This window comes from Rhinoderma darwinii, chromosome 5 (genome assembly GCF_050947455.1).
Source record: "Rhinoderma darwinii isolate aRhiDar2 chromosome 5, aRhiDar2.hap1, whole genome shotgun sequence".
Lineage (NCBI taxonomy): Eukaryota > Metazoa > Chordata > Amphibia > Anura > Rhinodermatidae > Rhinoderma > Rhinoderma darwinii.
Genome location: NC_134691.1, coordinates 323,627,805 through 323,655,625, shown reverse-complemented (window position 1 = coordinate 323,655,625; position 27,821 = coordinate 323,627,805). Strand labels below are relative to the sequence as shown.

The 27,821-nt window shown below is 43.5% G+C and overlaps 1 protein-coding gene across 1 annotated transcript; it reads left to right on the top strand.

Moving 5' to 3' along the window:
- On the top strand, positions 1–25,578 carry PTER (phosphotriesterase related). Its single transcript, XM_075828740.1, has 5 exons — positions 1–87; positions 9,764–10,203; positions 16,038–16,303; positions 17,792–17,932; positions 22,969–25,578. Exons 2-5 carry the CDS (start codon positions 9,772–9,774, stop codon positions 23,177–23,179), a joined length of 1,050 nt encoding a protein of 349 aa, XP_075684855.1. The 5' UTR covers positions 1–87; positions 9,764–9,771; the 3' UTR covers positions 23,180–25,578.
- Positions 25,579–27,821: the final 2,243 nt, after the last annotated feature.

Below are 27,821 nucleotides of genomic sequence, written 5' to 3'. Positions count from 1 at the left end.
CATTAGGATAGTTCTTCCTTCTGTGTCAGGCTGTGCACAGAAAACTTCTCAGATCTTTCACTTTTCTTGCAAGCGGCAAATAAGAAAGTAAGTAAGAGCAGAATTTATAGAGCTGGAGCAGCGCTCAACTATTGTGTGTTCTGTTATATTGTAGTTACTTCCCTGCTGATAATGAAGAGGAAATGAATGGGGGAAGGGGGATTTAAAGTGCTACTGCTTGCAATATATTAGAGGATTACTTACGGCCAGGTTCACACGTGCAGTTTTTGGTGCAGTTTTTTTTTTTTTTAAACCAAAGCCCAATGTGGATCCAAAAGGAAGGAATGGTATAAAATGAAAGATTGATGCATCTATTTTCTTTTGCATACACTTCCAGATGTGGCTCAAGAAAACTGCAGCAAAAACTGCATGTGTGATCCTGCCCTAAGGCCAAGATCACAAATACAGTTTTGATGGCGTTTTTGGTGCAACTTTTGGTTCAGTTTTTTTTTTAACCAAAGCCAGAAGTGGATCCAAAAGGAAAGGTATAAAGAAAAGATGTGGTGGATGACTTTTCAATTGCCAGGTAGCAGAGTTACATGATGGGGATTCTTTTTTTCCAGTTGTGTAACTCTGCTACCGGTCAATGGAAAAATCATCCACCAGAGCCCTGTAGATCGCTCCACACACAACCCCCCTGTAGATCTCTACACACACAACCCCCCTGTAGATCGCTACACACACAGCCCCCTGTATATAGCGCCACACACAGCACCCCTGTAGATAGCGCCACACACAGCACCCCTGTAGATAGCGCCACACACAGCCCCCTGTATATAGCGCCACACACAGCCCCCCTGTGGATAGCGCCACACACAGCGCCCCTGAACATAGCGCCAGATACAGCCCCCCTGTAGATTGCTCCAGACACAGCCCCCCTGTACATAGCGCCAGACACAGTCCCCCTGTAGATTGCTCCAGACACAGCCCCCCTGTACATAGCGCCAGATACAGCCCCCCTGTACATAGCGCCAGATACAGCCCCCCTGTACATAGCGCCACACACAGCCCCCCTGTACATAGCGCCAGATACAGCCCCCCTGTAGATAGCTCCACACACAGCCCCCTGTAGATAGCTCGACACACAGCCCCCCTGTAGATAACGCCACAAACAGCCCCTGTAGATAGCGCCAGACACAGCCCCCCTGTAGATAGCGCCAGACACAGCCCCATGTAGATAGCGCCAGACACAGCCCCCCTGTAGATAGTGCCAGACACAGCCCCCCTGTAGATAGCGCCAGACACAGCCCCCCTGTAGATAGCGCCAGACACAGCCCCCCCTGTAGATAGCACCAGACACAGCCCCCCTGTAGATAGCTCTAGACACAGTCCCCCTGTAGATAGCTCGAGACATAGTCCCCCCGTAGATAGCTCTGCACACAGTCCCCCTGTAGATAGCTCCACACACAGCCCCCCTGTAGATAGCTCCACACACAGCCCCCTGTAGATAGCTCCACACACAGCCCCCCTGTAGATAACACCACAAACAGCCCCTGTAGATAGTGCTAGACACAGCCCCCCTGTAGATAGCGCCAAACACAGCCCCCCTGTAGATAGCGCCAGACACAGCCCCCAAGTAAATAGCGCCAGACACAGCCCCCCCCTGTAGATAGCGCCAGACACAGCCCCCCTGTAGATAGCTCCACACACAGCCCCCCTGTAGATAGTTAGAGACACAGTCCCCCCGTAGATAGCTCCACACACAGTCCCCCTGTAGATAGCTCCACACACAGCCCCTCCTGTAGATAGCTCCACACACAGCCCCCTGTACATAGCGCCAGTTACAGTCCCCCTGTACATAGCGCCAGACACAGCCCCCTGTAGGTAGTGCAACACACAGCCCCCCTGTAGGTAGTGCAACACACAGCCCCCCTGTAGATAGCACCACACACAGCCCCCCTGTACATAGCGCCAGATACAGCCCCCCTGTACATAGCACCAGACACAGCCCCCCTGTAGATAGCTACACACACAGCCCCCCTTGTACATAGCTCTACACACAGCCCCCCTGTAGATAGCGTCACACACAGCCCCCCTGTACATAGCGTCACATACAGCCCCTCTGTATATAGCGCAACACAACTCCCTTATACTTTAAGCCGCCAGAGTGGAGAGCGGTAGAGGTAGCCGGCCCTACTGCTGCCACTCTCCGCTCTGCTTTGACGTCACTCATCGTCAGAAGAAGGCAAGAGTCCTGCAGCGGCGTTCTCACTGGTGTTGATGCCGGCCCGGGAGTGGACCAGTCCAGTCACCTGACCGGTGAGGTCAGGTGAATGGACTGGTCCACTCCCGGGCCGGCATCTATTCCAGTGAGAACACCGCCGCAAGACTCCTGCCTTCTTCTGATTGCTGCTGCAGTCAGCAGCGATCAGCTATTTTGATGCAGCGCCCAGCGGTGAGAAACCGGGACTGTCCCGCCGGATCCTGGTCGGTTGGGAGGTATGGACATACGGAAACTACACTGATGCCACATAGACATGAAATGCATGAAATACGGTCCTTTTGTTTTGCAGATACAAAGCGGACACGCTAGTCTGAATCAGGTCTAATGCCAGGTGCACAAGAAATGCGTTTTTTGTGGCATTGTTACTGGTGTTTTTTAACATTGTGGTGTGGTTTTTTTTAACAGAACTTCCACTGCGTTATGCACTGCTGGGAAAAAAATAAAACTTCCATACTTACCCCTTCCCTCTTCTCTGCGCCTCCTACAATGAGACTAATCCGTGTGCCGATCCACTGGCCAATCCGCGGCAGAAAACCGAAGTTTCAGCTGCAGATTTCCTAAAAGGTCCTCGGTGGATTAACATATCACAAATCTGCCCCATGTAAACATGACATTGAAAATTATTTTTAAAAAATATCCTGTCAATGTCAAACGTTCTCAAAGTCATGCCTCGCGAAGTCATCGTCCCTTGTGTTTCTGTGGAGTTTTTAGTAAATTAATGCAACAACGATCATTTTTGGAGTACATACGTTTAAAAAAATGGTGTTGGGGAAGAATGCCACGTTTATGAAGCCCCTGCTCTATTTTTACCAACACATACGACACAATCCTCATGTCAGGCCGAGCGCAACTCATTCATCAAAGTCTTCTGACACTTTTCTACTTAGGAAATTTTGGAAAACAGCGATAGGTCCTTGTGCAGTGCCGCAGTGTTAATAAAATTCCTTGTGTTTTTCTTTTTCCAAGAAGTCAGAATTTCATTAAATGTGCCACGTACGGCCTCATGCACACGAATGTAGTTTTTAATCTGTAATTACGGATAATCTGCGGACCCATTCATCTCTGTAGGCCACGGAAACCTTTCCGTATATTTACAGATATGCGTCCGGGCCGTAGAAATTATCCACAAAATATAGAACATGTCCGCTATTCTTGTCCGCAATTGCGTCACGGCCTCGCCCATAGACGTCGATGGGCACGTGCAAAATTGTGGACGACTACGGATGTGCATCGATAGCCGTCCGTAATTGCAGAAGCGTTGCTATGCGACGACAGGGGATTCCCCAGGAAATGGCGTCTGATCGATCATGTGACTTTTTCAAGGGTTATGGTCATGTTGGGGACATCAATTGTAGCCTCCTTGTTTTTTTTGCGGATCCGTAAATATGGATGCAGTACGGACCGTATTTGCGGATAGCGTGCCAGATATGCGGATGACCTGCGGATGACTATGGATCCGTATTTGCGGCCTGTAGAAAACACTACAGTCGTGTGCATGGGGCCTCATGTCAACCCTCTCAGCTCTACATGGGGCGTTTACACCAGCTGTATCTTAACCCCCAAAATCAGAATCTGTAAAAGAACCTACAATCCTAAAGGTGGTTGCTTACTACTATTTAGGCCATAATATGACAACATTTAACGTGTTGTGCCCCCTGACCACAACCCCTACCCTCCAACCACAACCTCTGCCCTCCAACCACTACCCCTGCCCTCCAACCACAACCCCGCCAATCGTTCTACTGAACTGCACATAAATCCCCTTAGGGCTCTTTTATAATCTAAGTTCGGTTTAGTAGAACCAGAAGGGTCCGAAAGTTGTGGCCGTAATGTGACCATTTTATAGTTGGGTGAATACGGCGACATTTTTCCCATATAGATACTGAATTATTAGCAGCTCATGATTATATTTTTGGCTTCTTGTTGCAAACTTCGTCATCTGGCCATGTACCAACATCTCGATTATGTTGGTTCCTAGAGGTAAAGTTGTATTAAAACTTGTACGAAAAAAAATAAGTTGGGTCTCTTACTTGCTAAGAGTTTCAGATTCCCTCCATAGACCTGGTTATAAACACATTCATCTCAGGTTGTAAAATGTTCAGCTCCCAGAATGAAGTTCTCTGGCTCAGTTATAAAACCTTATTCTGAATCGTAAACATTGATGGCGTGAAGGAGTTGTGCAATATTCTCCAGGATTCTACTTTTTCTACTTCTTTTTGACATTTGCAGATTACAGAATTCAGTAAATTTATCAATACTGTAAGTGCAGGCTGGTGGATGTATTTTAGAGAGGACACAATAAATGGAATATTCTCATCTAATCTCGATTATTTATCAGTATCCGGCATCGTTTTCCTGGAAGCTGGCGGTGAATTTTTTTGAAATCTCAAGGGCATACAGAAATACATAGTTGGATTATATGGCACCTTGTGAAGTTAATTTCTTAGATTCACAGTAGTATATTGAATTTTTCAGCTTCGGGCCAAAGGTAAAAAAAAAGACTAAAGTATCAGGTTGTGGTGGTGACAGAATTTTTGTTTTATGATAGAATTGGCTACGTTTCAATTTTTGGTTAATTTTTTGGGGTTGACGGATTTGTAGTGGGTAATGTTAGGGCTTTAGGCCTCGTGTACTTTGTAGCTGTAGACGCTCTCCGTCCCGTACAGAGGCGGTATAATACCTCTGTATGGCACATTATTAGGCTGGGTTCACACAACCTATTTTCAGGCGTAATGGAGGCTTTTTACGCCTCGAATTACGCCTGAAAAGACGGCTCCAATACGTCGGCAAACATCTGCCAGTTGCTTACAATGGGTTTGCCGATGTACTGTGCCGACAACCTGTCATTTTACGTGTCGCTGTCAAAAGACGACACGTAAAATTACAGCCTCGTCAAAAGAAGTGCAGGACATTTCTTGGGACGTTTTTGGAGCCGTTTTCTCATAGACTCTATTGAAAACAGCTCCAAAAACAGCTGAAAAAACGCTGTGAAAACGGCGCGAAAAACGCAGCGAAAAACGCGAGTTGTTCAAAAAACGTCTGAAAATCAGGTGCTCTTTTCACTTGAAAACAGCTCCGGATTTTCAGACGTTTTTGGCTCAGCATGTGAACATACCCTTACAGAAATATTCTCCTCTACAAGCAATGTTTTATGGCTGTACTGGATGGAGGCCTACAGAGAGACATTAGGATTCGGGGGTTTATCGAGCCGTAATGGGGCCTATAGTATGAAGGCAGCTTCCTTATGGCAACACCTCATACCTAACAAATACATAAAAAAAATATGTTTTTATTGTGCAAAAGTAGTAAAACTTAAAAAACAACAAATTTGGTATCGCCGTACTCTCAACGACCCGCAGAATACAGTTATTATTTTATTTATAACACACGATAAATGGTGTAAATTTAAAACGCAAAAAACAATGGTGAGATTTCTGGTTTTTTTCTATTGCCCCCTAACAAAAGTAAAAAAAAGTTAATCAATAAATTATATGTATCCCAAAATGGTGGCGTTAAAAATGCAAATTGTCCTGTAAAATACAAGCCCTCACACAGCTATGTGTTATGGCTTTTGAAATGCGGCGATGAAAAAAAATCGCTCGGTCTTTAAGACTCAAACTAGGCTGTAGCTAATAATGATCACAACTAAGTTCACCAACTTATTTTCAGCCGTTTTCCGGACCGTAAACGCCCCGAAAAATGGCAGAAAATACGGGGGCTGAACGCCTCCAAATATCTACCCATTGATTTCAGTGGGAAAAACTTCGTTCCCATGGGACTTTTTTACGCAGCCGTTTTTAAAAACATGTACATGTCACTTCTTGAGTAGTTTTTGAAATGTTTTTCATTGGGTCAATAGAAAAAACAGCTCCAAAAACGACCGTAAAAAAGGCCTGATGCATAAAAAACGGCTGTAAATCAGAGGCTTTTCCCTTGAAAACAGCTCCGTATTTTACAGCCGTAGGGTATGTTCACACAGAGTTTTTTGCAGACATAAAATTCTGCCTCAAAATTCCGTTTTTTGCAATGTTTTTGGCTCACGGCCATTGAACGCCGCAGGCAAAAATGCAGCGAAATACGCTTTCTCTGCCTCCCATTGATGTTAAAGGGAGGTCAGAGACGTAAACCCCCGAAGATAGGGCATGTTGTTTCTTTTTCCCGCGAGACAGTTTTTCCGCTCGCGGGAAAAAAACGCCTCTGCCTCCCATTGAAATCAATGGGAGACATTTCTGGCGCGTTTTCTGACGCGGTTTCCGTGTCAAAAAACTTGTCAAAAAACTCTGTGTGAACTGACCCTTAGATGTGATCGTTAATAGCTGAATCAGCTTTCAGTCGATCCGTCAGAACGATACATCTTCTATGTATACAGGATATATAGAAGCTGTATCTTAAAAAGTAAAAAAAAGAAATAATAAAAGTAAATTTAAGGCTGGGTTCACACAGAGTTTTTTGACGAGTTTTTTGGCGCGGAAACCTCTCCGCAAAACTCGCCAAAAAACGATTTCAATCGGAGGTGGGGGCGGTTTTCTCCCGCGATTACGCCTCTGACCTCCCATTGACATCAATGGGAGGCAGATGAAGCGTATTATGCCCGCGGGCGAAAAACGCAGTGAAAATCGGCGTGCAGGCAGAGGAAAATCTGCCTCAAACTTCCAAACAGAATTTTGAGGCAGAATTTCCTCCGGCAAAAAACTCACTTCAAAGGTGAACATAGTGTTTGAACTATTACAAACGACTACATTACTGTATAATACAATAAAAAGTTTCATCCAAGAGCTGAGCACAGTAGGAGTCAACAGTCCAAAAAACAGCAAGGATCCAATACCCCCAATTGCAAGTGCAAGAAAGCGTCATACATTTCCTTTATGGGATGATCCTAGGGTTAAATCCTGAACATATATCCAACCTACAAAGAACGGATGCTACTAAAAACAAAGATATCGAAAATTCAAAAAAATCTTTATTATGCTGACCAATAAAAGCTGAGCGACAATAGAATTCAAAATAATCCAGACCTACAGAGAAAAAGGACAACTCACTGTGTGACTCACTAAAAAAGTCATCATTGCATAAGACCCCATTATTGCACAGACTTGCATATAATAAGTAATACATAAATGCCAAGGGGCATGAATAGATGACTATACAGCGCAAAAACTGGTCAGTGCATGAGTAAGACCAAAAATAAGTCTAGTATTGAACAGATACGAGGAGACATAACGTACCCACAATGAGTTCAGGAGTAAGAACACAGGGACTGTCCACCCCAAGAGTTTTTAGATAACATATTCCTAAAAAAAAAATTGGATCACTTGGGATGTGCCTTTGAGGGTAGTTTATAACTTTTTCCTTTGGGAGCTCCCATCATTGGTCATATTGGCCAATTTTAACGGTACTGCCAGAACACCAATATCTTCCCTGTCATTGCCTGACTTACCATAAATAGTTCTAATAGGTCCAGTTGGGTTTTTTTTTTTTAGATATGAGGTCACAGGTATTATGCATTATGTCATCTTTCATCACTTCTGGTTGGCTTGGCAATATGGTTTGATATGTCTTTGGTGCGAATGTTGGTGGGAACAACTTTTCATTTCAAGATTATTGGGCATGTTGGGCTGTGTTGTAAGCAAAAAATTCTAAATTTCTTTACTTTTAGGGTATGTTCACACGGCGGGGGTCCGTAACGGCTGAAATTACGGGGATGTTTCAGCCTGAAAACATCCCCGTAATTTCAGCCGTACCGGCATGTGCAGGCGCTTGAACGCCGCGTCAATTACGGCCGTGATTAGCGCTGCTATTCATTGGAGTCAATGAATAGCGGCTCCAATTACGGCCAAAGAAGTGACAGGTCACTTCTTCTACGCGGGCGTCTATTTACGCGCCGTCATTTGACAGTGGCGCGTAAATATACGCCTCGTGTGAACAGACGAACGTCTGCCCATTGCTTTCAATGGGCAGATGTTTGTCAGCGCTATTGAGGCGCTATTTTCGGGCGTAATTCGGGGCAAAAACGCCCGATTTACGTCCGTAAATAGGCCGTGTGAACATACCCTTAGGGCTGCTTCACACTGTTTTTGTCTGGCGTTTTCAATGGCCTGTGGTTTTTTTTGTGTTTTATTTTGCACAGTACATTCTTTTTCTTTTTTGATTTCCTATAGAGAGGAGCCTACGGAGAAAATGTCAGGAAAAAATGCCATACCTAAAGTATGCTGCATTTTTATAAAAACACCACTGACTCTAAAAATACTACAAAAACACCCAAAACCTAAACACTGTGTATCTAGACATTCTCATATTTGAAACTAACATCTGGCAGAATTTTTGCCCAACAAAAAAAGGCCAAAAAAAGCCTGCGAAAACGCTAGTATTTAGTAGTTTTTGTTTTCATTATCGCTTTGCACTAACTAAAAATTAAGACATAACGGTTCCTAGCAAATATTGTGAATGATTGGACTTCAATAAGATATAGTCCTTAGGAGGCATTCAGCTCTTCAACTATAGGGATATGGCAACCAACTAGGGTGCTCTCTTCTGAAAGCGGGCCACCTCTTTAAAGAGGCTCTGTCACCAGATTCTCAAATCCCTATCTCCTATTGCATGGGATCGGCGCTGCAATGTAGATAACAGTAAAGTTTTTTTGTTGTTTTTTTAAAACGTTCATTTTTGGCCAAGTTATGAGCAATTTTATATATATGCAAATGAGCTTTGAAATGAACAACTGGCCGTTTTCTTTTCGTTATGTCCAACTGGGCGTGTATTGTGTTTTTAACTGGGCGTGTTTACGTGTATGACGCTGACCAATCAGTGACCAGTCAGCGTCATACACTCATCTCCATTCATTTACACAGCAGCGATCTGCAGCCACATACACAGAGATTAACGTTAATCAAGTGTCCTGATAATGAATACACATGATCATCCAGCCTGGACGTCATGTGTATTCAGAATCCTGAGACTTCTGAATCTTTTCTGTGAGATTCCAGCAAGCCACGCGTAATCTCGCGAGATTACGAGGTAAACGAGATTTCGTTTCCCTTGCTGGAAATCTCAAAGAAAAGAGTCAGAAGTGTCAGGATTGTGAATACACATGACGTCCAGGCTGGAGGTCATGTGTATTCATTATCAGGACACTGCAGTAATGTTAATCTCTGTGTATGCGGCTGCAAATCGCTGCTGTGTAAATGAATGTAGAGGAGTGTATGACACTGACTGGTCACTGATTGGTCAGCGTCATACACGTAAACACGCCCAGTTAAAAACACAATACGCATAACGAAAAAAAAACACCCAGTTGTCCATTTCAAAGCTCATTTGCATATATATAAAATAGCTCATAACTTGGCCAAAAATGAACGTTTTAAAAAAAACAAAAAAACGTTACTGTTATCTACATTGCAGCGCCGAGCACATGCAATAGGAGATAGGGATTTGAGAATCTGGTGACAGAGCCTCTTTAAGGATCATGCTACACTTTTCTTAACTCATTGGTTTTTTTTTCAGGGTAGAACATGTCATCTCTGAGTGGCAGAGTACAGACTGTTTTGGGGCTCATCCACCCCGATCAGCTTGGATACACCCTGACACATGAACACTTGACAATGACTTTTGAATGCTGTTTTTGTCCACCACCCGTGCATCAAGTCAACTTGGCTGAAGGACCCATTGCTATGAAGAACTTGTTCTGGCTAAAACAAAATCCATACAGTAATAAAGAAAACCTTCTCCTGAATCAGGAGGTGGATGCTGTAAAAGAAGAACTAATAGCCTTTAATGCAGCAGGTGGAGGCTGTATAGTGGAAAATACTACTACCGGGATCAGCAGAGACGTAAAAACGCTTAAAAGACTGGCGCAGGAAACTGGCGTCCACATTATCTCAGGTGCCGGGTTCTATGTGGATGCAACTCATAGTCCTGAAACTCGGTCAAAGTCGGTGGAACAGGTATGCAAAATATTTCTACATAGACGTCCCCCAAATTACAATTGTCGCTCTTTATGAACCACTCTTCATATAGACAAGTCAATTGCAAAAATATTCTAGAGCTCGCGTGGTGATCTGGCCTTATCATGTAGCCCCTCTTACAAGTCCATCCCTGAGGGATGACCTAAGGAGTCATGTCATAGTTCGTCCATAGACCAGGCAGAAGTTCATGACGCTTGTAGTAGATACTGCCTATCCCCCAGCTACGGCCAGATTCACACGGGCATTGCACATCTCGGATGTGAAAAACAGTTGTTTTTCACGTCTGAGGTGCATCCGTGCTCCGCTTTGCGGGATGCGATATCACGCATCCACCATAGACTAGAGTCTATGGAGGGATGCGTGAAGCGTGAAAAAATAGGAAACATTGAAACAACGGCCATGTGAACGGCCACATTGAATTATATAGGTCCGTGTGACAGGCGTTGCTTTGACGGCCGTCACACGGATGTATAACACGTTCGTGGGAATAAGGCCTAAGGTACATTTACTCAGATCAGCGCCTGGGGCCCCAATTCTAACAGACCATATAGGAGCCCTACATGTGGTCTTTAGTTTATGGACATTTATGAATAACTCACCAGTGATCGTTTATAATGCATTTTCTTGGAGGTTTTCAATTACGTGTTCTCTTTACTTCTTTAGGGTTCTGTGGTACCGTCTTTCAAGACATTTCATGCATAAGGCTATATTATGGATCAGCATGGTACAGATTTGCAATAGGGCACCACAAATCTGTGGGCTCATAATGTGCCTCCAATGTCTAAAAAATCATGGCGAATTCTATTACATAACTTAATACGGAGGAATTCAATCAATTTTTTTAGGGGAGAATACTGCACTGTACGGAGACCCCCATATGGCAGCACATATATAGTGCCTATGGCTCGCTAATATAGAACCATAGAGTCCTCCATGTGCTGCTGTCCAGGCTCTTTGCCTTTATTCCATGCTGCTTGGATAGCATCCAGGGTTTTTTTTTTGTATTTCAAAAAAATTTATTTCGATTGACGTTACTGTAAGATAGCACAGTTTTCTTGTAACTACTTCAGTCTCATTTTATTAGCATTTATTTTTTTTATTAGTTTCGGTACTTTCCATGGAGGAAAGATGGACACACACCTCCAAAAATTTACATCTCCAGCCACCACTGCTCTCATTCAATTTGAAAAAGGCTCCAATTGCCCAAAAGTGACCCTTTTATGCAAATATGCACAAGCCACGCCTCTTTGAGGTCCCATTTGCGGGAAAGTCTCGAGAGCAATGGGACTGTTGGGTCACCAGTCGGCAGTGATAGTGCCTAAACTCCCAAATACTTAGTGATATTGTAAAAAGAGGTGGGAAAAGGGCGACAGTTTCTAACTACGCACCAGGACACCTAGGTGTCAGATCGAAGTCCTAAAGGCGCCTTCTTGGTTGTCACCCAGCTTTTCCAGAAACAGGTATAACTCAGAAATTAAAAAAGTAAAAATTCAAGGGCTTCCTATGAGCAATTGTTTTTAGTTTAGGCAAAAATGCTCTTTACTGATCCATATATATTAATTTTTAGTAACCCGATACTTGGTTTCCAAGTCTGAGACACGTTCATTAAAATGGTTATGATTTCTGTAGATCTTTCATGAAGAAGTTTCTGAATTTCTTTATCTAGAGCTCATTCAGACTGACAGGATCTTCCTTGTTCTTCATTTCATCCTGTAATACAATGAGTCTCCTATTAGTGGGAAATGTTCTACGGAGAGGAAGTTTCCCCGTCACTCTTCTTATGAGACGCTATTAATATGCAGATATAGTAACGCACATTCTCCCACTACATATAGACGGTCTATGAGCGCGTGTTTTTAATCTTTCTATATGATCTTAAAGGATTGTTCCACTTTCAATTTACTTTTCGTGCTACAATAGGAAACAGAAGAGACAATGTCATTGCATATGGTTTCAAAAGATAAATTGTCGAGTCCAATTCATATGCGCAAAAATTTCTCTCTAGATGCAAATTCAGAAACAATTTACACAATATAAAATAAAATTGCTCAAATAACAATTCCCCAATGTAATATTATCAGAATCACTCCCTTTAGTCAGGAAAATCTTCCGTGAGGGAGTACAAGTTCCCTGCTCATCAGCAGACAGGCAGCTTTATATTATGGTCTGGAGCCTATGGATGGTCTACAAGCCGCTGTATAGGGTCAGACCTGAAGGGCAATAAGGGGAAATATAAAATCTCCTACAGTCCCCTGTCTTTTCAAGCCCCATCACGTTAAGCCTGGAAATGCCCCAAAATGCTCATTTTAAGTGCAATTTGAAAATTTTGAGGAAACTGGGAGTGTTGGCAAGTATGCGGGTTCTGGGCTATGTTCACTAAAACCTATATAAAATGCAGTACGTTCCAAAAAATTGGAAATACATGGTCCGCACATCCAATTTTTGCAAAATGAACATGAGGTACTTAGTAGACATTGTGATCATACTGTATAAGCCCACGTGCCCTTCATGGTGACCTTTCAAATAGGTACCTACTCTAAAATTAGGCACAGGACTGTGCGTGACCAATGATACCATACCGCAACACAACACCACACCTGTAGGGGGAGCAGCTGAACACGTTAAAAATATGTGTTACACCTGTAATTACCGTGCAGACCAAAAAAAATACACACTTTGGGCTCATGCACACGGCAGAGGCTAGTGTATGGAGGCCGCACCGCTGTTTAGTTTGGAGCCGCGCAGGCTCCATTGGGTGCCATACGTAGAGGTGATATTCTCCCCTAAAGGAAATGCCATGCGCTGCTGTTTCTTAGAGTTGGGACCCACTTAAAAGAGGTTGCCATGCACTTCCTTTTTTTTTTGTAATAGTTCTAATTTAAAGGGGTCTTTCTGTTTCAGCAAATAAATCTGTGCTTGCTGTCATTCAATAGGGACATACAGACAGAGCGCTGGTAATTGTACTGTCACTTTAATCAGTGCTACACTTGTGCGTCCATCACATGGCCAGGGAAGATTTTCATTCCCCGGGAGTAGGCAATTAAGATTCCTATTGAATGGCAGTAAGCAGAGATCTTGAAAACAGTGAAATGGAAAGTATATTTTAAAAAAATGTGTAAGATTTCATTATTTAAACAGCTCTTGAAAGGTACTGTAGGGAGTCTTAGGCCCTGTTCACACAGAGTTTTTTGGCGCTGTTTTGGCCACCAAAAAAGTGTCAGAAACCGCTTCAAAAAATGTCCGAAAACGCCTCCCATTGATTTCAATAGGAGACTAAAGCGTTTTTTTCCCGCAAGCGGAAAAAGACTCACGGGAAAAAGAAGCGCCATGCCCTTTCTCCAGGTGTTTCCGTCTTTGACCTCCTATTGACATCAATTGGAGGAAGAGAAAGCGATTTTTGTGGCGTTTTTTGCCCGTGGTGCTCAATGGCCGCGGCCAAAAGATATCGCGAAAAACTAGGCAAAAAAGCGGCAAAGAGAGTGCAGGCAGGTCAAAATCTGCTTCAACATTCCTGAACAACATTTTCCGACTGCAAAAAAACTCTGTGTGAACTAGGCCTTAAAAGGGTTTTCCCATCTTGGACAATTATGGCATATCCACAGGATGTTTCCGTAACTCCAATAGAAGTGAATGGGAGTTACGAAAACAGCGTAGCACGGCGAGCCACGCTGTTTCCGTAGCTGCCGAGTTCTGTAAACAGTGTAGCTCACCGTGCTATGCTGTTTTAGTAACTCCCATTCACTTCTATGTTCACTTCTATAGGACTGATGGAAACCGCGTAGCTCAGCGAGAACTGAGTAAGCTAGAATGGGGTTTAGGGGGCCCCGTTCTAGAGATAGTTGCGGGTCCCACTTCTGGTGGATATGCCATAATTGTCCAAGATGGGAAAACCCCTTTAAGAGCAAGACTCCCTGCGGCAAGGTATGCGCAATAGCTTTCATACAGAAGGAAGAAAACTACCTGTGAATGACTACCCTGTAAGTCATTGTCCAACCCTTTATAGAGCCTTGAAACATAACTGGGTTATTAGCCAAACGCGTTGTACATTTTTAGTAAATATTTTCTACTTCTCCTACACAACTGTGAACATGCCCATTTATTCCTGCTTTTTTCCTTGTACTCATGATATATTTCATGGGACCCCAATGCTAGAGGCCTGCGGGTTGGAGCAACAGACACATATCCTGGTATATTCAACAAAACAAACACATCCCAGTTTTCTGGCAAGCATTGCTTTTACATTCATTGCTACACACCAGCGTATTTATTGCACTATAGAGCGCTCTCCACTGTCTTTTTACCCATCTGTAGAAAGCACTGTTTCAGAGTTGTTGCTCCTCAACAGTATAGAGTAGGGTTCTTAAAGGGTAACTAAACGTTCAACAAACTTCTGACATGTCAGAAGTTTTAAATGGTGGGGGTCCGAGCACTAAGACCCCCACCAATCGCTAAAACGAAGCGGCAGAAATGCTCGTGTGATCACTAAGCCGCTTTATTTCTGCCATGAATAAGAACACAGATAGTGTTTGAAACGCGTAGGCTTTTGGCATTTGCCACTCTGACACCACCTCGATACTGCGCACCTTTTTACTATTTAATTTTCTATGGTAATAAAAGTGGGAACATCGATTCCTTTTTATCATCAAACTACGCTGGATCATACCTTCTCTTTCTTCCGAGCGAGGTTTGAGTGCAGGAGGCAGAACTGGTGAGCTGGAGGTTTCCTCCCTTCTTTCCGCTTCATTTCTGTTCAGCTTTTTCCAGAAAGCCGATGTATCGGAGTACAGGCTCATAGACTTTCTATTGGGCCCGTACTCCGCTACATTGATTTCCAGAAAAAGCCCAACAGAAACGAAACAGCTGAGCATTCACAGGAGCCCTTCTGCCACTTCGTTTTAGCGATTGGTGGGGGTCTCCGTGCTCGGACCACCAGCAATCAAAGCTTCCGACATGTCGCTATGACATGTCAGAAATTTTTTGACCGTTTAGTTACCCTTGTAAGGGAGATGCCTTTGAAGTAGCTCTTGGAAGGTACTGATTCTCCTTGCGGAGATCTAGCTGGCAGGGAATCTTAGGCTACATGCACACATTGCGTATTTTGCTGTGGAAAATACGCACCAAAACTGCAGCAATACGCAGGAAATTCACAGGTAAAAAGCGAACCTAATCGTGCGTTTTTCGGTGTGGTTTTTACGGTTTGATGCATTTTTCGGTGCGGTATTTACATTTTTTGCGGGTTTTGGCGCAATTTTCCCCTGCACTAGGCAGATTCGCTAGTGGAAACGCAAGATAAATTGACATGCTGCAGATTCCGTCCCGAAAAATACTGCAGAGTGTACTTGAGATTTCCTGGAATTTTATTGACTATGCTGGTACTCTATTATGCTGCGGATTTGCCGCATGCAAATCTGCACTACAAATCCGCGCATAACATGCATAGTGTGCACTGAGCCGTGAGGGCAATGCTCTATGGGAAAAGTATGCAAAATAGAGTTCGTTATTTTCATAATACAAAGAATAACATTTATTTGCTGAAACCAGAATATCTGCTACGATCACTTTCGATTCTCACTATTCGTTATATCTGATACTTTGGCTTCTGGTCTTGTGAGGTTCCAGGTAATAAAGGATTTCTGTGATAAACTGATAAAATATCTGGACTGTTGGGAGCCACAATAGCAATCTTATCAGAATATTATTATTATTACTACTTGAATGTCCCTTTATTTGCTGCTCTTATTTGTGTTATCTTCCTCTGTTCTCTGTTATCTGCCTCTGACCCTCTTCTCTGTATTAATATGTCTCCTTATTAGCTGACTGAGGTTTTAGTTAATGAAGTTCTCCAAGGAGCAGATGGGACAGAGATAAAATGTGGAATCATCGGAGAGATTGGATGCTCATGGCCACTAACTGACAGTGAAAAGAAAATTCTTCAGGCAACGGCCGAGGCTCAGACACAGCTTGGATGTCCTGTGAATATTCATCCTGGCAGAAACAGCGACGCTCCCTTCCAGATTGTGCACATTCTGCAGGAGGCCGGGGCTGATATCTCCAAGACTGTGATGTCTCATCTTGATAGGTACTGTAGTGAGGTACCCCTCGAGAATTTTTTCTTTTTTTTTCTTTTGCATTCAGCTCTTGATATGTCTGATTATTTGTATATGGAAAGGACTGTTAACTGTAAGTACAATAATGCCCAAATTAGACACAGGTTATTGGATTATAAGAGCACACAGTATTTTAAATGTGTTGGAAACACGAATAAAATATAAATTAAAAAAAGAACACCAATGTTGCATGAGGATGATTTTCAGCCCCATGTAAAATTCTATTTTTTAGTTTACCTATATGTTATTCACTGTGTTCTCTGGAGGAGGCACATGAGCAGCTCTGTGTCAAACGCTAAATGAAGTAGCTCTGGTTCTCTCTCACACCAGGAAATCCCAGCACACTCAGAAGCACAAATCAGCAGATGAGTTACAAGTAACCGCTTAGCTGTCTAAAAAAACAGCTTTGTTATAGCACCCAGACATTGAACAGGCTAGCATAGTGCATGAGCGGCCAGTATTCTGTATAAATATATGGCCAGCTAAATATTAAGGGATTCAACAGATGGAGCATTACATTATACACAAGAGGATCAGACAATGGCACTACTAAGTGCAGATGATTAGGATGCCATGATTCTGTGGAATTAGGTAGAGAACATGTTCTATGTAAGCCGAGGAGTGCTGATCATAGTCGAAGGTGCAGAATCTCTCAGCTGAGCGCTTCTGCATCTTTCTTTCAGCAATGGTGGGGTCTCGGCACCTGGCCCCCTACCAAACTTTTGATATGTCCCTATGACATATCAAAAGTTTGATGAAATTTAAGATACTCTTTAAAAAAATTCCCCCATAGAGATAAATGACAAAATTCAAGCTGCATGGAGTCACCACTAGAGGGAGCTAACGAGCTCACTGCATATGGATTTATACAGCCAGTATTAAACTCAATAGTATTGGGACTTGGAGGCAAATGCTACGACTATGTGACAGGAGGAAGGGGAAGCAGTCCATCGTCGGAGCCCCCTCACCATAACATTTGCGTGGTCTGCAGTTCAATGCGGCAACGATGTAGGACTGAAGGTTGTTTTCAGTTGACTGCATTTTATCCATGGTACATGCCCAAGGCAACCAAAACTAGCTAGTAGGTTGTCCTCCTACTTTGGCTACATGCGAGATTATGTTGTCTTGTAGCCCAGGCCTAATCGTGTCAAAAAATTAAGAAAATTCATTACATTTTACTGACTGTAAATTTACTGACAGATACTCACCCAGTTATGAGTAAAACTATCAGGGGAAATTAAATATCCTGTATCTCCAGTTTGAAATTTACTATCGAGAGTCCACTTGAGCCTTGATCATTCTGATTAAAGGCGTCTATATAATTAATCTCGGTGTAAGGAAACTGACCACATTATGTAATCACTACCTCTCTGTTTACATAGAAATACTTAATCCTTCTTAATAGAAAATACACAATGTCAACATTTAAGTAATAAAACGGTGGCTTCTCTTTGTCCTAGGACTATATTTGATGAGATAAAACTGCTGGAGTTTGCCGCACTAGGGTCATACCTGGAATTTGATTTGTTTGGAACAGAAATGCTGAACTACCAGTTTAATACAGCTGTAGATATGCCCAGCGATAATGACAGGATCAGAACGTAAGTATGGGCTCTCAGACTGACACTGCATAATGATTTTCCCAAAAAAGAATTACTCACAATTTTAAAAATATTGCATAAATATAGCTAAAATTGTAAACATTTTTAAATATAGCACAACCCTTGTCCACATGCCCGACGCTAGATCAGCTCTGGCGGACCCTGCCATCAATGCATTACAGGTTATTCCATTCATTTGAATGGCCGGCATGTAATGCTACACTTCCCCTGCAGAGGCCGCTGCAGGGGAAATGTTTACCTATGGGTGGTTCAGTAGTTAGCACTGTTGCCTTGCAGTACTGGGATCCTGGATTCACATCCGAGCAAGGACAACATCTGCATGGAGTTGGCATGTTCTCTCTGTGTTTGCGTGTGTTTCCTCCCACGTTCCAAAAATATAGTGATAGGTTAATTGGCTTTCTATGGTCCTAGTATGTACAGTATGTCCGAGGGAAATTAGATTGTGAGCCCCATTGGGGACAAGGACTGATGTGAGGGATTATAATCTCTGGACAACACTGCAAAAATGGTTGCACTATATAAGCAACCAGAAATAAATATTAGTCTCGGCATAACAAGATCTCTATTGATCTCAACTGATCTCTGTTGATCCCAACTGATCTCTGGGTTAGAAAACTTAACGGCTCATTATTAAAGGGACTTAAAAAATGGTGACGAAATGCACCCTAAATCTTAATACATTTACCGTTTCACTCCATTCTGTTCCTGTACTGGGGTACCCAATCCCATCTTGTTGTCACAGCAGTAAGATGATATTTCATCCATGGACATGTAACCGAAGCAACCATATGATGGCATTTCATGTTGAGGTGGTCACAACTTCATGAATAAAAGGTCATCCTGCTGATGTGGCAGGGGACTTAACCTGTAACACATTAGTTTTTATGATTTGATACGGCCAATCAGAAGCCTACTGTGTACTGACAAGGAGCAACAACTCAGAAACAGTGCTGTCTACAGATGGGTGTCTCCGGTGTGGCTAATAGTCCAAGTTACAGTATGTTTCGAGGCTCTTTCAAGGGTTGGTCTTTGAGCAGTGGCGTAACTACCGCTGTAGCAGCCGTAGCGGCTGCTACGGGGCCCGTGGCATGAGGGGGCCCGTGTCTCCCCGCCGGCAAGGGCCTCACCATGGCCGGAGGCTCCGCTAGCTGCCGCTATGGCTACTACAGCGCGACGCCACTGAACACTACGGCAGAGCAGGGAGGTATCTCCCCGCTCTGCAATTAAACAAAAGACATGTATCCCCTATCCACGGGATAGGGGATACATGTGTGATCGCTGGCAGCGATAAGGAGAACGGGGGACCGAAAGTCCCCTGAAGTTCTCCATGACGACAGCTCCGTAGAAATTAATGGAGCGCCGGTCGCACTTGTGCGCATGCGTGACCAGCTCTCCTTTAATTTTTTTGAGCTGCGCAGACGCCGGAAGTCCGAGGTTAGTCATGGAGAGCTTCGGGGGACTTTCGGTCCCCCGTTCTCCCTATCGCTGCCAGCGATCACACATGTATCCCCTGTCCTGTGGATAGGGGATACATGTCTTTTGTATCACACTATAGGTCGGATTTTTTGGGGGGGTTGGGGCTGCATGGCGTTACCTACAGGGGGGCTGTATAGCGTTACCTACAGGGGGGCTGTATAGCGTTACCTACAGGGGGCTGTATAGCGTTACCTACAGGGGGGGCTGTATAGCATTACCTACAGGGGGGCTGTATAGCGTTACCTACAGGGGGGGCTGTATAGCATTACCTACAGGGGGGCTGTATAGCGTTACCTACAGGGGGGGCTGTATAGCGTTACCTACAGGGGGGGCTGTATAGCGTTACCTACAGGGGGCTGTATGGCGCTATCTACAAAGGGGGCTGTATGGAGTGATCTACAGGGGGGCTGTATGGAGTGATCTACAGGGGGGCTGTATGGCGTTATCTACAGGGGGCTGTATGGCGTTATTTACAGGGGGCTGTATGGTGTTATCTACAGAGGGGGCTGTATGGCGTTATCTACAGGGGGGCTGTATAGCGTTACCTACAGGGGGCTGTATAGCATTACCTACAGGGGGGGCTGTATAGCATTACCTACAGGGGGGCTGTATAGCGTTACCTACAGGGGGGGCTGTATAGCGTTACCTACAGGGGGGGCTGTATAGCGTTACCTACAGGGGGCTGTATGGCGCTATCTACAAAGGGGGCTGTATGGAGTGATCTACAGGGGGGCTGTATGGAGTGATCTACAGGGGGGCTGTATGGCGTTATCTACAGGGGGCTGTATGGCGTTATTTACAGGGGGCTGTATGGTGTTATCTACAGAGGGGGCTGTATGGCGTTACCTACAGGGGGGCTGTATGGAGTGATCTACAGGGGGGCTGTATGGAGTGATCTACAGGGGGCTGTATGGCGTTATTTACAGGGGGCTGTATGGCGTTATCTACAGAGGGGGCTGTATGGCGTTATCTACAGAGGTGGCTGTATGGCGTTATCTACAGAGGGGGATGTATGGCGTTATCTACAGAGGGGGCTGTATGGCGTTCTCTACAGGGGGGATGTATGGCGTTATCTACAGAGGGCGCTGTATGGCGTTCTCTACAGAGGGGACTGTATGGCGTTATCTACAGGGTGGCTGTATGGCATTACGTACAGGGGGGGCTGTATGGCGTTATCTACGGGGGGGCTGTATGGCGTTATCTACAGAGGGGCTGTATGGCGTTATCTACAGGGGGGCTGTATGGCGTTACCTACAGGGAGCTGTATGGTGTTACCTACAGGGGGGCTGTATGGCGTTATCTACAGGGGGGGCTGTAAAAAAGGCACTATCTACAAGGGGGGGTTGTGTGACACCCATGGGAGGGGGGGGGGCGGTAGAGAGACAGTATTTTTTCTTATGTAGGAGAGCTATTATGCAACTTTTTTCCCAGGGAATTTTGCCCTGAAATCTTCATTCTCATTCCGGTTAGCTCTAACTACCTGGGAGCAGTATAGTATAGAAAACGCAACATTAGGCTAGATTCACATGGATGTAATCATGGCCGGATTATAGAGAGGGCACAAAACATGTGCGCTGGGGCTTCAACCACCTTGCGGACTGAGGAGGACCTGTACCACCCAACTGCTCTGATGGCCATTCGGTGATCCTATCCAGTCAAAAAGAGATGGAGAACTGGCCAGGCATGGACGCAGCTCTCTCTTCTGAAGTCTAAGGGAGTTGCTGGCTCGGCTGTCTCTGTAACTCCTATAGATTTCAGTGGAGAGGACCACACACAAGTCACCTCTCGTATATTAGGTCAGAAGGGGGTCTGGGTCCCTGAGGTGGGATAGAGGCTCCTACCAACTTAAAACCTTCCCTTGGTGTAATACGCTGGCATTTTATTGTTCATATTATGGTCGCAACACTGGCACGACCCTGCAGCTCTACTGAATTGCACCTGTAAAAAAAAACTAAAATGCCTCTCTACCGTGGCCGTGTATAAACCGGCCTTAGAATTGGTAATTTTCCCTCCAGAATGGGCATACCTTGATTGGTTTATGTATTTCCCCTTAGATCTTATGGACAGAGTCCTCTCCCCTTTGGTCTCATTGATTTTCTCTTGTTTCGTTATGTTGTATGTTTACTGCTTCCCCTCACTGTACAGCGCTGCAAAATGTAAGAAGGAAAAGATGAATTTTAAAAAAAATTATATTTATTTATTTGGCTCTGTGGTCAAACGTGATTGGCTACGTCTTGAAACATTTTGTACCACAGAGTCTTGTCTATAATTTAACTGTATTGAGCGCTGTGGTTAATTGAAGGGTTTAGAGACGTCCACCGATCACAGCTCCTCTGGCAGTCAATTCCAGCATTTATTCTGCTAATTAACTTGATTAATGGCGAGATTCTTGTTTCATTGATTTGTTGGTATCTTTCAGCGCAGCTACCGACCTGTATATTTATCAATGGCATTCACAGAAGTCTGTAATTTACCCTCTCATTCAGGCACATTTATATAAAGCGCAATTTTCCTGACCGTTTCCTCCTCGCCAAGCTTGAAATGTAGCAAAAATATTGTAAAATAAATTAAATATTGCATCTCCGTCTGCTACCTCTCCACAAAAAGTCTCATGCGACCTTGTGACCATCGCAAAATATGGCATGGTTTTTTTGTGTGATTTTTATTTCCCATACCATGATTCATGGGCGAGACCGTGTTGCCCTATATAGTAACAGGTGGGACGTAGTTTGATGCCTAGGTGTGCTGTAATCATTATGCGACGTGCCGCACCTCTCGTGCCAAGAAAATTCTGCAGCATTCTCAAAGTGCTATGAGGTTGCCACCCCGATATCGGTTACTCTTGTATCGGTTACATTTGTATCCATCTTGACAATCCACCATGCACCCCATTTATGCCCAGTCCGGATGATGACGTTTGCTGAGTCTCGAGAGGCTGGTAGATCTTTGGAGGCTCTTCTAAGATGTATTGTGACTTTTTGAATAGTAGAGTAGTTTCTCAACACTTAGGGTATGTTCACATGTACACGTCCGTGACGGCTGAAATCACGGAGCAGTTTTCAGGAGAAAACAGCTCCGCAATTTCAGACGTAATGGCAAGTGCAGGCGCTTTTCGCTGCGTCCATTACGGACGTAATTGGAGCTGTTTTTCCATGGTGTCAATGGAAAACGGCTCCAATTACGTCTCAAGAAGTGACAGGCACTTCTTTGACGCGGGCGTCTTTTTACGCGCCGTCTTTTGACGCTTTGGTGCCGTATTTTCGCATGTAATTCGAGGTTAAAACGCCCGAATTACGTCCGTAAATAGGGTGTGTGAACCCAGCCTTAGAGTAATTTGGTCAAAGTGGGAAGATTACCACTGTTTACATTTTTTTCCTTTTGAGGTTCAAATGAGCCCAGATCCTCGGACATGGCTGTGTAATGTTTTTCAGACCCTTATATATACATATGACAACTTTTTCTCCTCACTTCTGGAACGACCTGTGATCACCGCATAGTGTTTTTGAGGTGCCTTAAACAACAGTATTTTTGTTTTGCAGGGTCCGCTCTTTGATCAATGAAGGCTATGATGAAAAGATTGTCGTTTCACATGACATCCATACCAAAAACAGGCTGGTAAAATATGGAGGACACGGATACTCACACATCCTAAACAACATTGTACCCAAAATGCTTTTGAGAGGCATGTCCCAGCAAAGCATCGATAAAATATTGTTAGAGAACCCCAAAAGGTGGCTGACTTTTAAGTAAGGCATGTAGATAATAATTGTGAGAATGTAGAAGGTTAAGATAATGTAAAAACTATTCTAAAAAGTTGTCAACTTACATAAATTTTTATCAAAATGTTTATTCCTATGACAGAATACAGAAAAGTGTGGCCCGGGAATTGTCAAGCTCCCTGCCCCTTTTCTCCCTCTTTTAAGATATCCACCATCCATAGGGTGGTTAAGAGTCATCTTTGACAACTAGTTGCTAGGTAGACCTTGCATGACAACTCCATAGAAAATACTGTAGCTGTTCAGTAGTGAATCCCTAGCAACCAGTCTGTCTCCGCTGCTGAACTCATATCTATAGGGGCATGGAATAGTGTCATCCTAGTCTACATCATTTTCATATTTTTCTTAAAAAATAAAAGTAGTAACACTCTGACACAATGTATGAGTAGACAGTAATGTTGCCTATGACAACCATTCAAATCCTTGATTTCAATCCGGTTGCTATCGAAAATTCAAATGCTATTTGACAGTTTTTTGTCTTACTGATTTAATATGAATCATGGGGATGTATATTTAAGTGAATGGGGCTGAGCTGCAATACCAGTCACAGTAGATATACAAGGGTGGCGCTGATTTTGGGGGGAAAAAAAATCATACTTTTTTCAAAATTTATACAACCCCCTTTAATGCTTTCAAGATCTCACCTGTAGATAAAAGATAAATGATGAAATATTGGCATTCCAAGGATTTCTTACTATATTTGCTATTTTTATTGACCGTCAGACTGTTCAATGTGACTTTCTATTCATGTTTAAAAGTATTTCTCCCATAAATAAATAAAAATAAGTTTAGTCGAGTTGTAAAAATAAATCCGCTGTTTATTGGGTTTTTTTCCTGAGAAATATGGGTTTATGAAAAACCCCTGAAATGGCAGCCATGTTGATTGTCACCCAGCTTCCTTAGGAACCGATGTATCTAAAAAACAGTTGAGTAGAAATTTTACCAACTTGAGAGAAGAGAACAACTCAGTGATTTCTCAATAAATATTTTCTTAAATATTTTTTTGTATCCGTTATAAATCCCTGTTCACACTGAGTTTTTTTATGCTGATTTTGACGCGGAAACAGCATCGGAATCAGTGCCAAAAAAGGGCCGAAAGCGCCTCCCATTGATTTCAATGGGAGACGGAAGTCATTTTTTTTTCCACGGCGGCTTCTATCCACGCGTTTCCGCCTCTGACCTCTCATTGAAATCAATAGGAGGCAGAGAAAGCATTTTTCCCTGCGTTTTTTTGCCCATGGCAAATTTGGAGGCAAGTTTTTCTACCTGCCAAAAACTCAGTGTGAACAGGGCCTAAATGTGATCTTGTATCATGTCAACTGAACCTATACAGTTTTTGAATGAGTCAAATCTTAATTTACTTGAATGTATCTCTCTATGCATATAAAGTTATTTCTTGTTCTTAACATCATTCCTTATAATGCCTCAAGCACATGACAGAGGTGGTACACAGAGTCCCTATGGTTCCATACTATGGAGATACTCTGTGAGCTGCCATATGGTGACTCCTTATGGCACATGGCAATGTTTCTAGGGGAGAATACCTGTGTAGGTTCCCTATGGCCCCATAGACTTTATGGGAGCTGTATTATGTATCCATACAACTCGGAGCTTGTACAAAAGCTTAAAGGGGTTTTACCGGACTTTGATATTGATCAATAGGGGTCCAACTCCCAGCACGCCCATAATCCGCTAATTGAATGGGTCGTGACGTTTCAATGAGATATGCGACCTCTTCATTGCTTACCAGGCACATCTCCATACATTCGGTAGTTGTTGTACCTGGTACTGCAGCTTTTTGCAGCTCAGTTACAAACAAGTGAATGGGTCTGAGCTGCAGTACCAGGTACAGCCACTACTGAATGTACGGAGCTGTTCCTGGTAAGCAATGAAGAGGCCGCAGGGCTCTTCAATCAGCTGATCGGTGAGGGTGTCGGGAGTCAAACCCCACTGATCTGATATTGATGACTAAAGATAGTTCATCAATAGTCAAGTCCCGGAAAACCCTTTTTGATACGGCTGTGTGCGTGAGCCTTTATTGCGCTTTCTAAAAAAATTATATTTCTATTGTACAGTATGGAGATGTAACATTTAATAAAAAAATATTACTGTATGTACAAAACCCCAAACTAAAAGAAATGGTTTCCGAGGTTTTAGTTTTAAATTTAGAATTGGTGAACTCTGGATTTCATTCCTGCCCAGAAATAAACACTTAAACAATTGTCTTTAAAAAGAATGAATTGATTTCCTACGAGCAGAAATAATCACGGCGACTCTGAAGCCCGTAATAATAATAATGCACAAGTAGTAGAAAAGTAAAGTGATTCCAATTAAATGACTCCCCTCTGGAACAATTTGATGTTCCTTGTAATATTGATGATGCTTGTAATTATCCCGCTGTTCTTTAATTAATGCTTGATATGGAACATAGCCATTTAAATTACTTTCTGGCAAAAGCTTAGGACACAACCTTTTAATTAAAGACTGTGGATAAGCCTCTATAAGATATAAGTACCAGATAAGATAAAAAAAAATACAGTATACAGTGAAGGAAATAAGTATTTGATCCCTTGCTGATTTTGTAAGTTTGTCCACTGTCCAAGACATGAACAGTCTAGAATTTTTAGGCTAGGTTAATGTTACCAGTGAGAGATAGATTATATTTAAAAAAAAAAAACAGAAAACCACATAGTCAAAATTATATATATTTATTTGCATTGCACACAGAGAAATAAGTATTTGATCCCTTTGGCAAACAAGACTTAATACTTGGTGGCAAAACCCTTGTTGGCAAGCACAGCAGTCAGACGTTTTTTGTAGTTGATGATGAGGTTTGCACACATGTTAGATGGAATTTTGGCCCACTCCTCTTTGCAGATCATCTGTAAATCATTAAGATTTCGAGGCTGTCACTTGGCAACTCGGATCTTCAGCTCCCTCCATAAGTTTTCGATGGGATTAAGGTCTGGAGACTGGCTAGGCCACTCCATGACCTTAATGTGCTTCTTTTTGAGCCACTCCTTTGTTGCCTTGGCTGTATGTTTCGGGTCATTTTTAATGTCCTGGTGGAGGAAAGGAGGTTGTCACTCAGGATTTGACGGTACATGGCTCCATCCATTCTCCCATTGACGCGGTGAAGTAGTCCTGTGCCTTAGCAGAGAAACACCCCCAAAACATAATGTTTCCACCTCCATGCTTGACAGTGGGGACGGTGTTCTTTGGGTCATAGGCAGCATTTCTCTTCCTCCAAACACGGCGAGTTGAGTTAATGCCAAAGAGCTCAATTTTAGTTTCATCTGACCACAGCACCTTCTCCCAATCACTCTCAGAATCATCCAGATGTTCATTTGCAAACTTCAGACGGGCCTGTACATGTGCCTTCTTGAGCAGGGGGACCTTGTGGGCACTGCAGGATTTTAATCCATTACGGCGTAATGTGTTACCAATGGTTTTCTTGGTGACTGTGGTCCCAGTTGCCTTGAGATCATTAACAAGTTCCCCCCGTGTAGTTTTCGGCTGAGCTCTCACCTTCCTCAGGATCAAGGATACCCCACGAGGTGAGATTTTGCATGGAGCCCCAGATCGATGTCGATTGACAGTCATTTTGTATGTCTTCCATTTTCTTACTATTGCACCAACAGTTGTCTCCTTCTCACCCATCTTACTTATGGGTTTGTAGCCCATTCCAGCCTTGTGCAGGTCTATGATCTTGTCCCTGACATCCTTAGAAAGCTCTTTGGTCTTGCCCATGTTGTAGAGGTTAGAGTCAGACTGATTAATTGAGTCTGTGGACAGGAGTCTTTTATACAGGTGACCATGTAAGACAGTTGTCTTTAATGCAGGCACCAAGTTGATTTGGAGCGTGTAACTGGTCTGGAGGAGGCTGAACTCTTAATGGTTGGTAGGGGATCAAAAACTTATTTCTCTGTGCACAATGCAAATAAATATATATAATTTTGACTATGTGATTTTTTTATTTATTTTTTATATAATCTATCTCTCACTGGTAAAATTAACCTAGCCTAAAAATTCTAGACTGTTCATGACATTGACAGTGGGCAAACTTACAAAATCAGCAAGGGATCAAATACTTATTTCCTTCACTGTATATATTCTCTTTGGGCTCCATCTCCTCCTGGTCACTTCTTCTGGTCTTTGACTGGAGACCGATTGAGTGGGAGGCAGAGGGGTACATAGACTAGCGAGGACCCCACAGCTGACATCTCAATGGTGTTCCACTTTGGATCTGGTTCTGCCACGCATCCTATCCCTTCTGAGAAAAAGGGGAAGCATGACCCCCTGACTGGTTCTCCCCCTCTGATTGGTCCTTGCTAACATTGCCATGCCCATTGGGAAGTAGGGGCTTGCTTAAGTTCTCATCACGCGCTGGAAACCAGAAGGTGGCGACCTTGGGCTGGGCTGCCCTTTCTCTATAGGCCTATAGCATCTGCCTGGTCTGCTTCTATGGTATGTGCACCTTTGGTGGGAGAGGCCTAACTTGCTTGGTCTCCATTGCAGACAGAATAGTGGTGGAGGAATCTTTGCTTCAGTAAGCTGCCTCCCAGCTACAGATAAAATAGTTAAACTTTTTCTAAAGCCACCTGCTACACAGACAC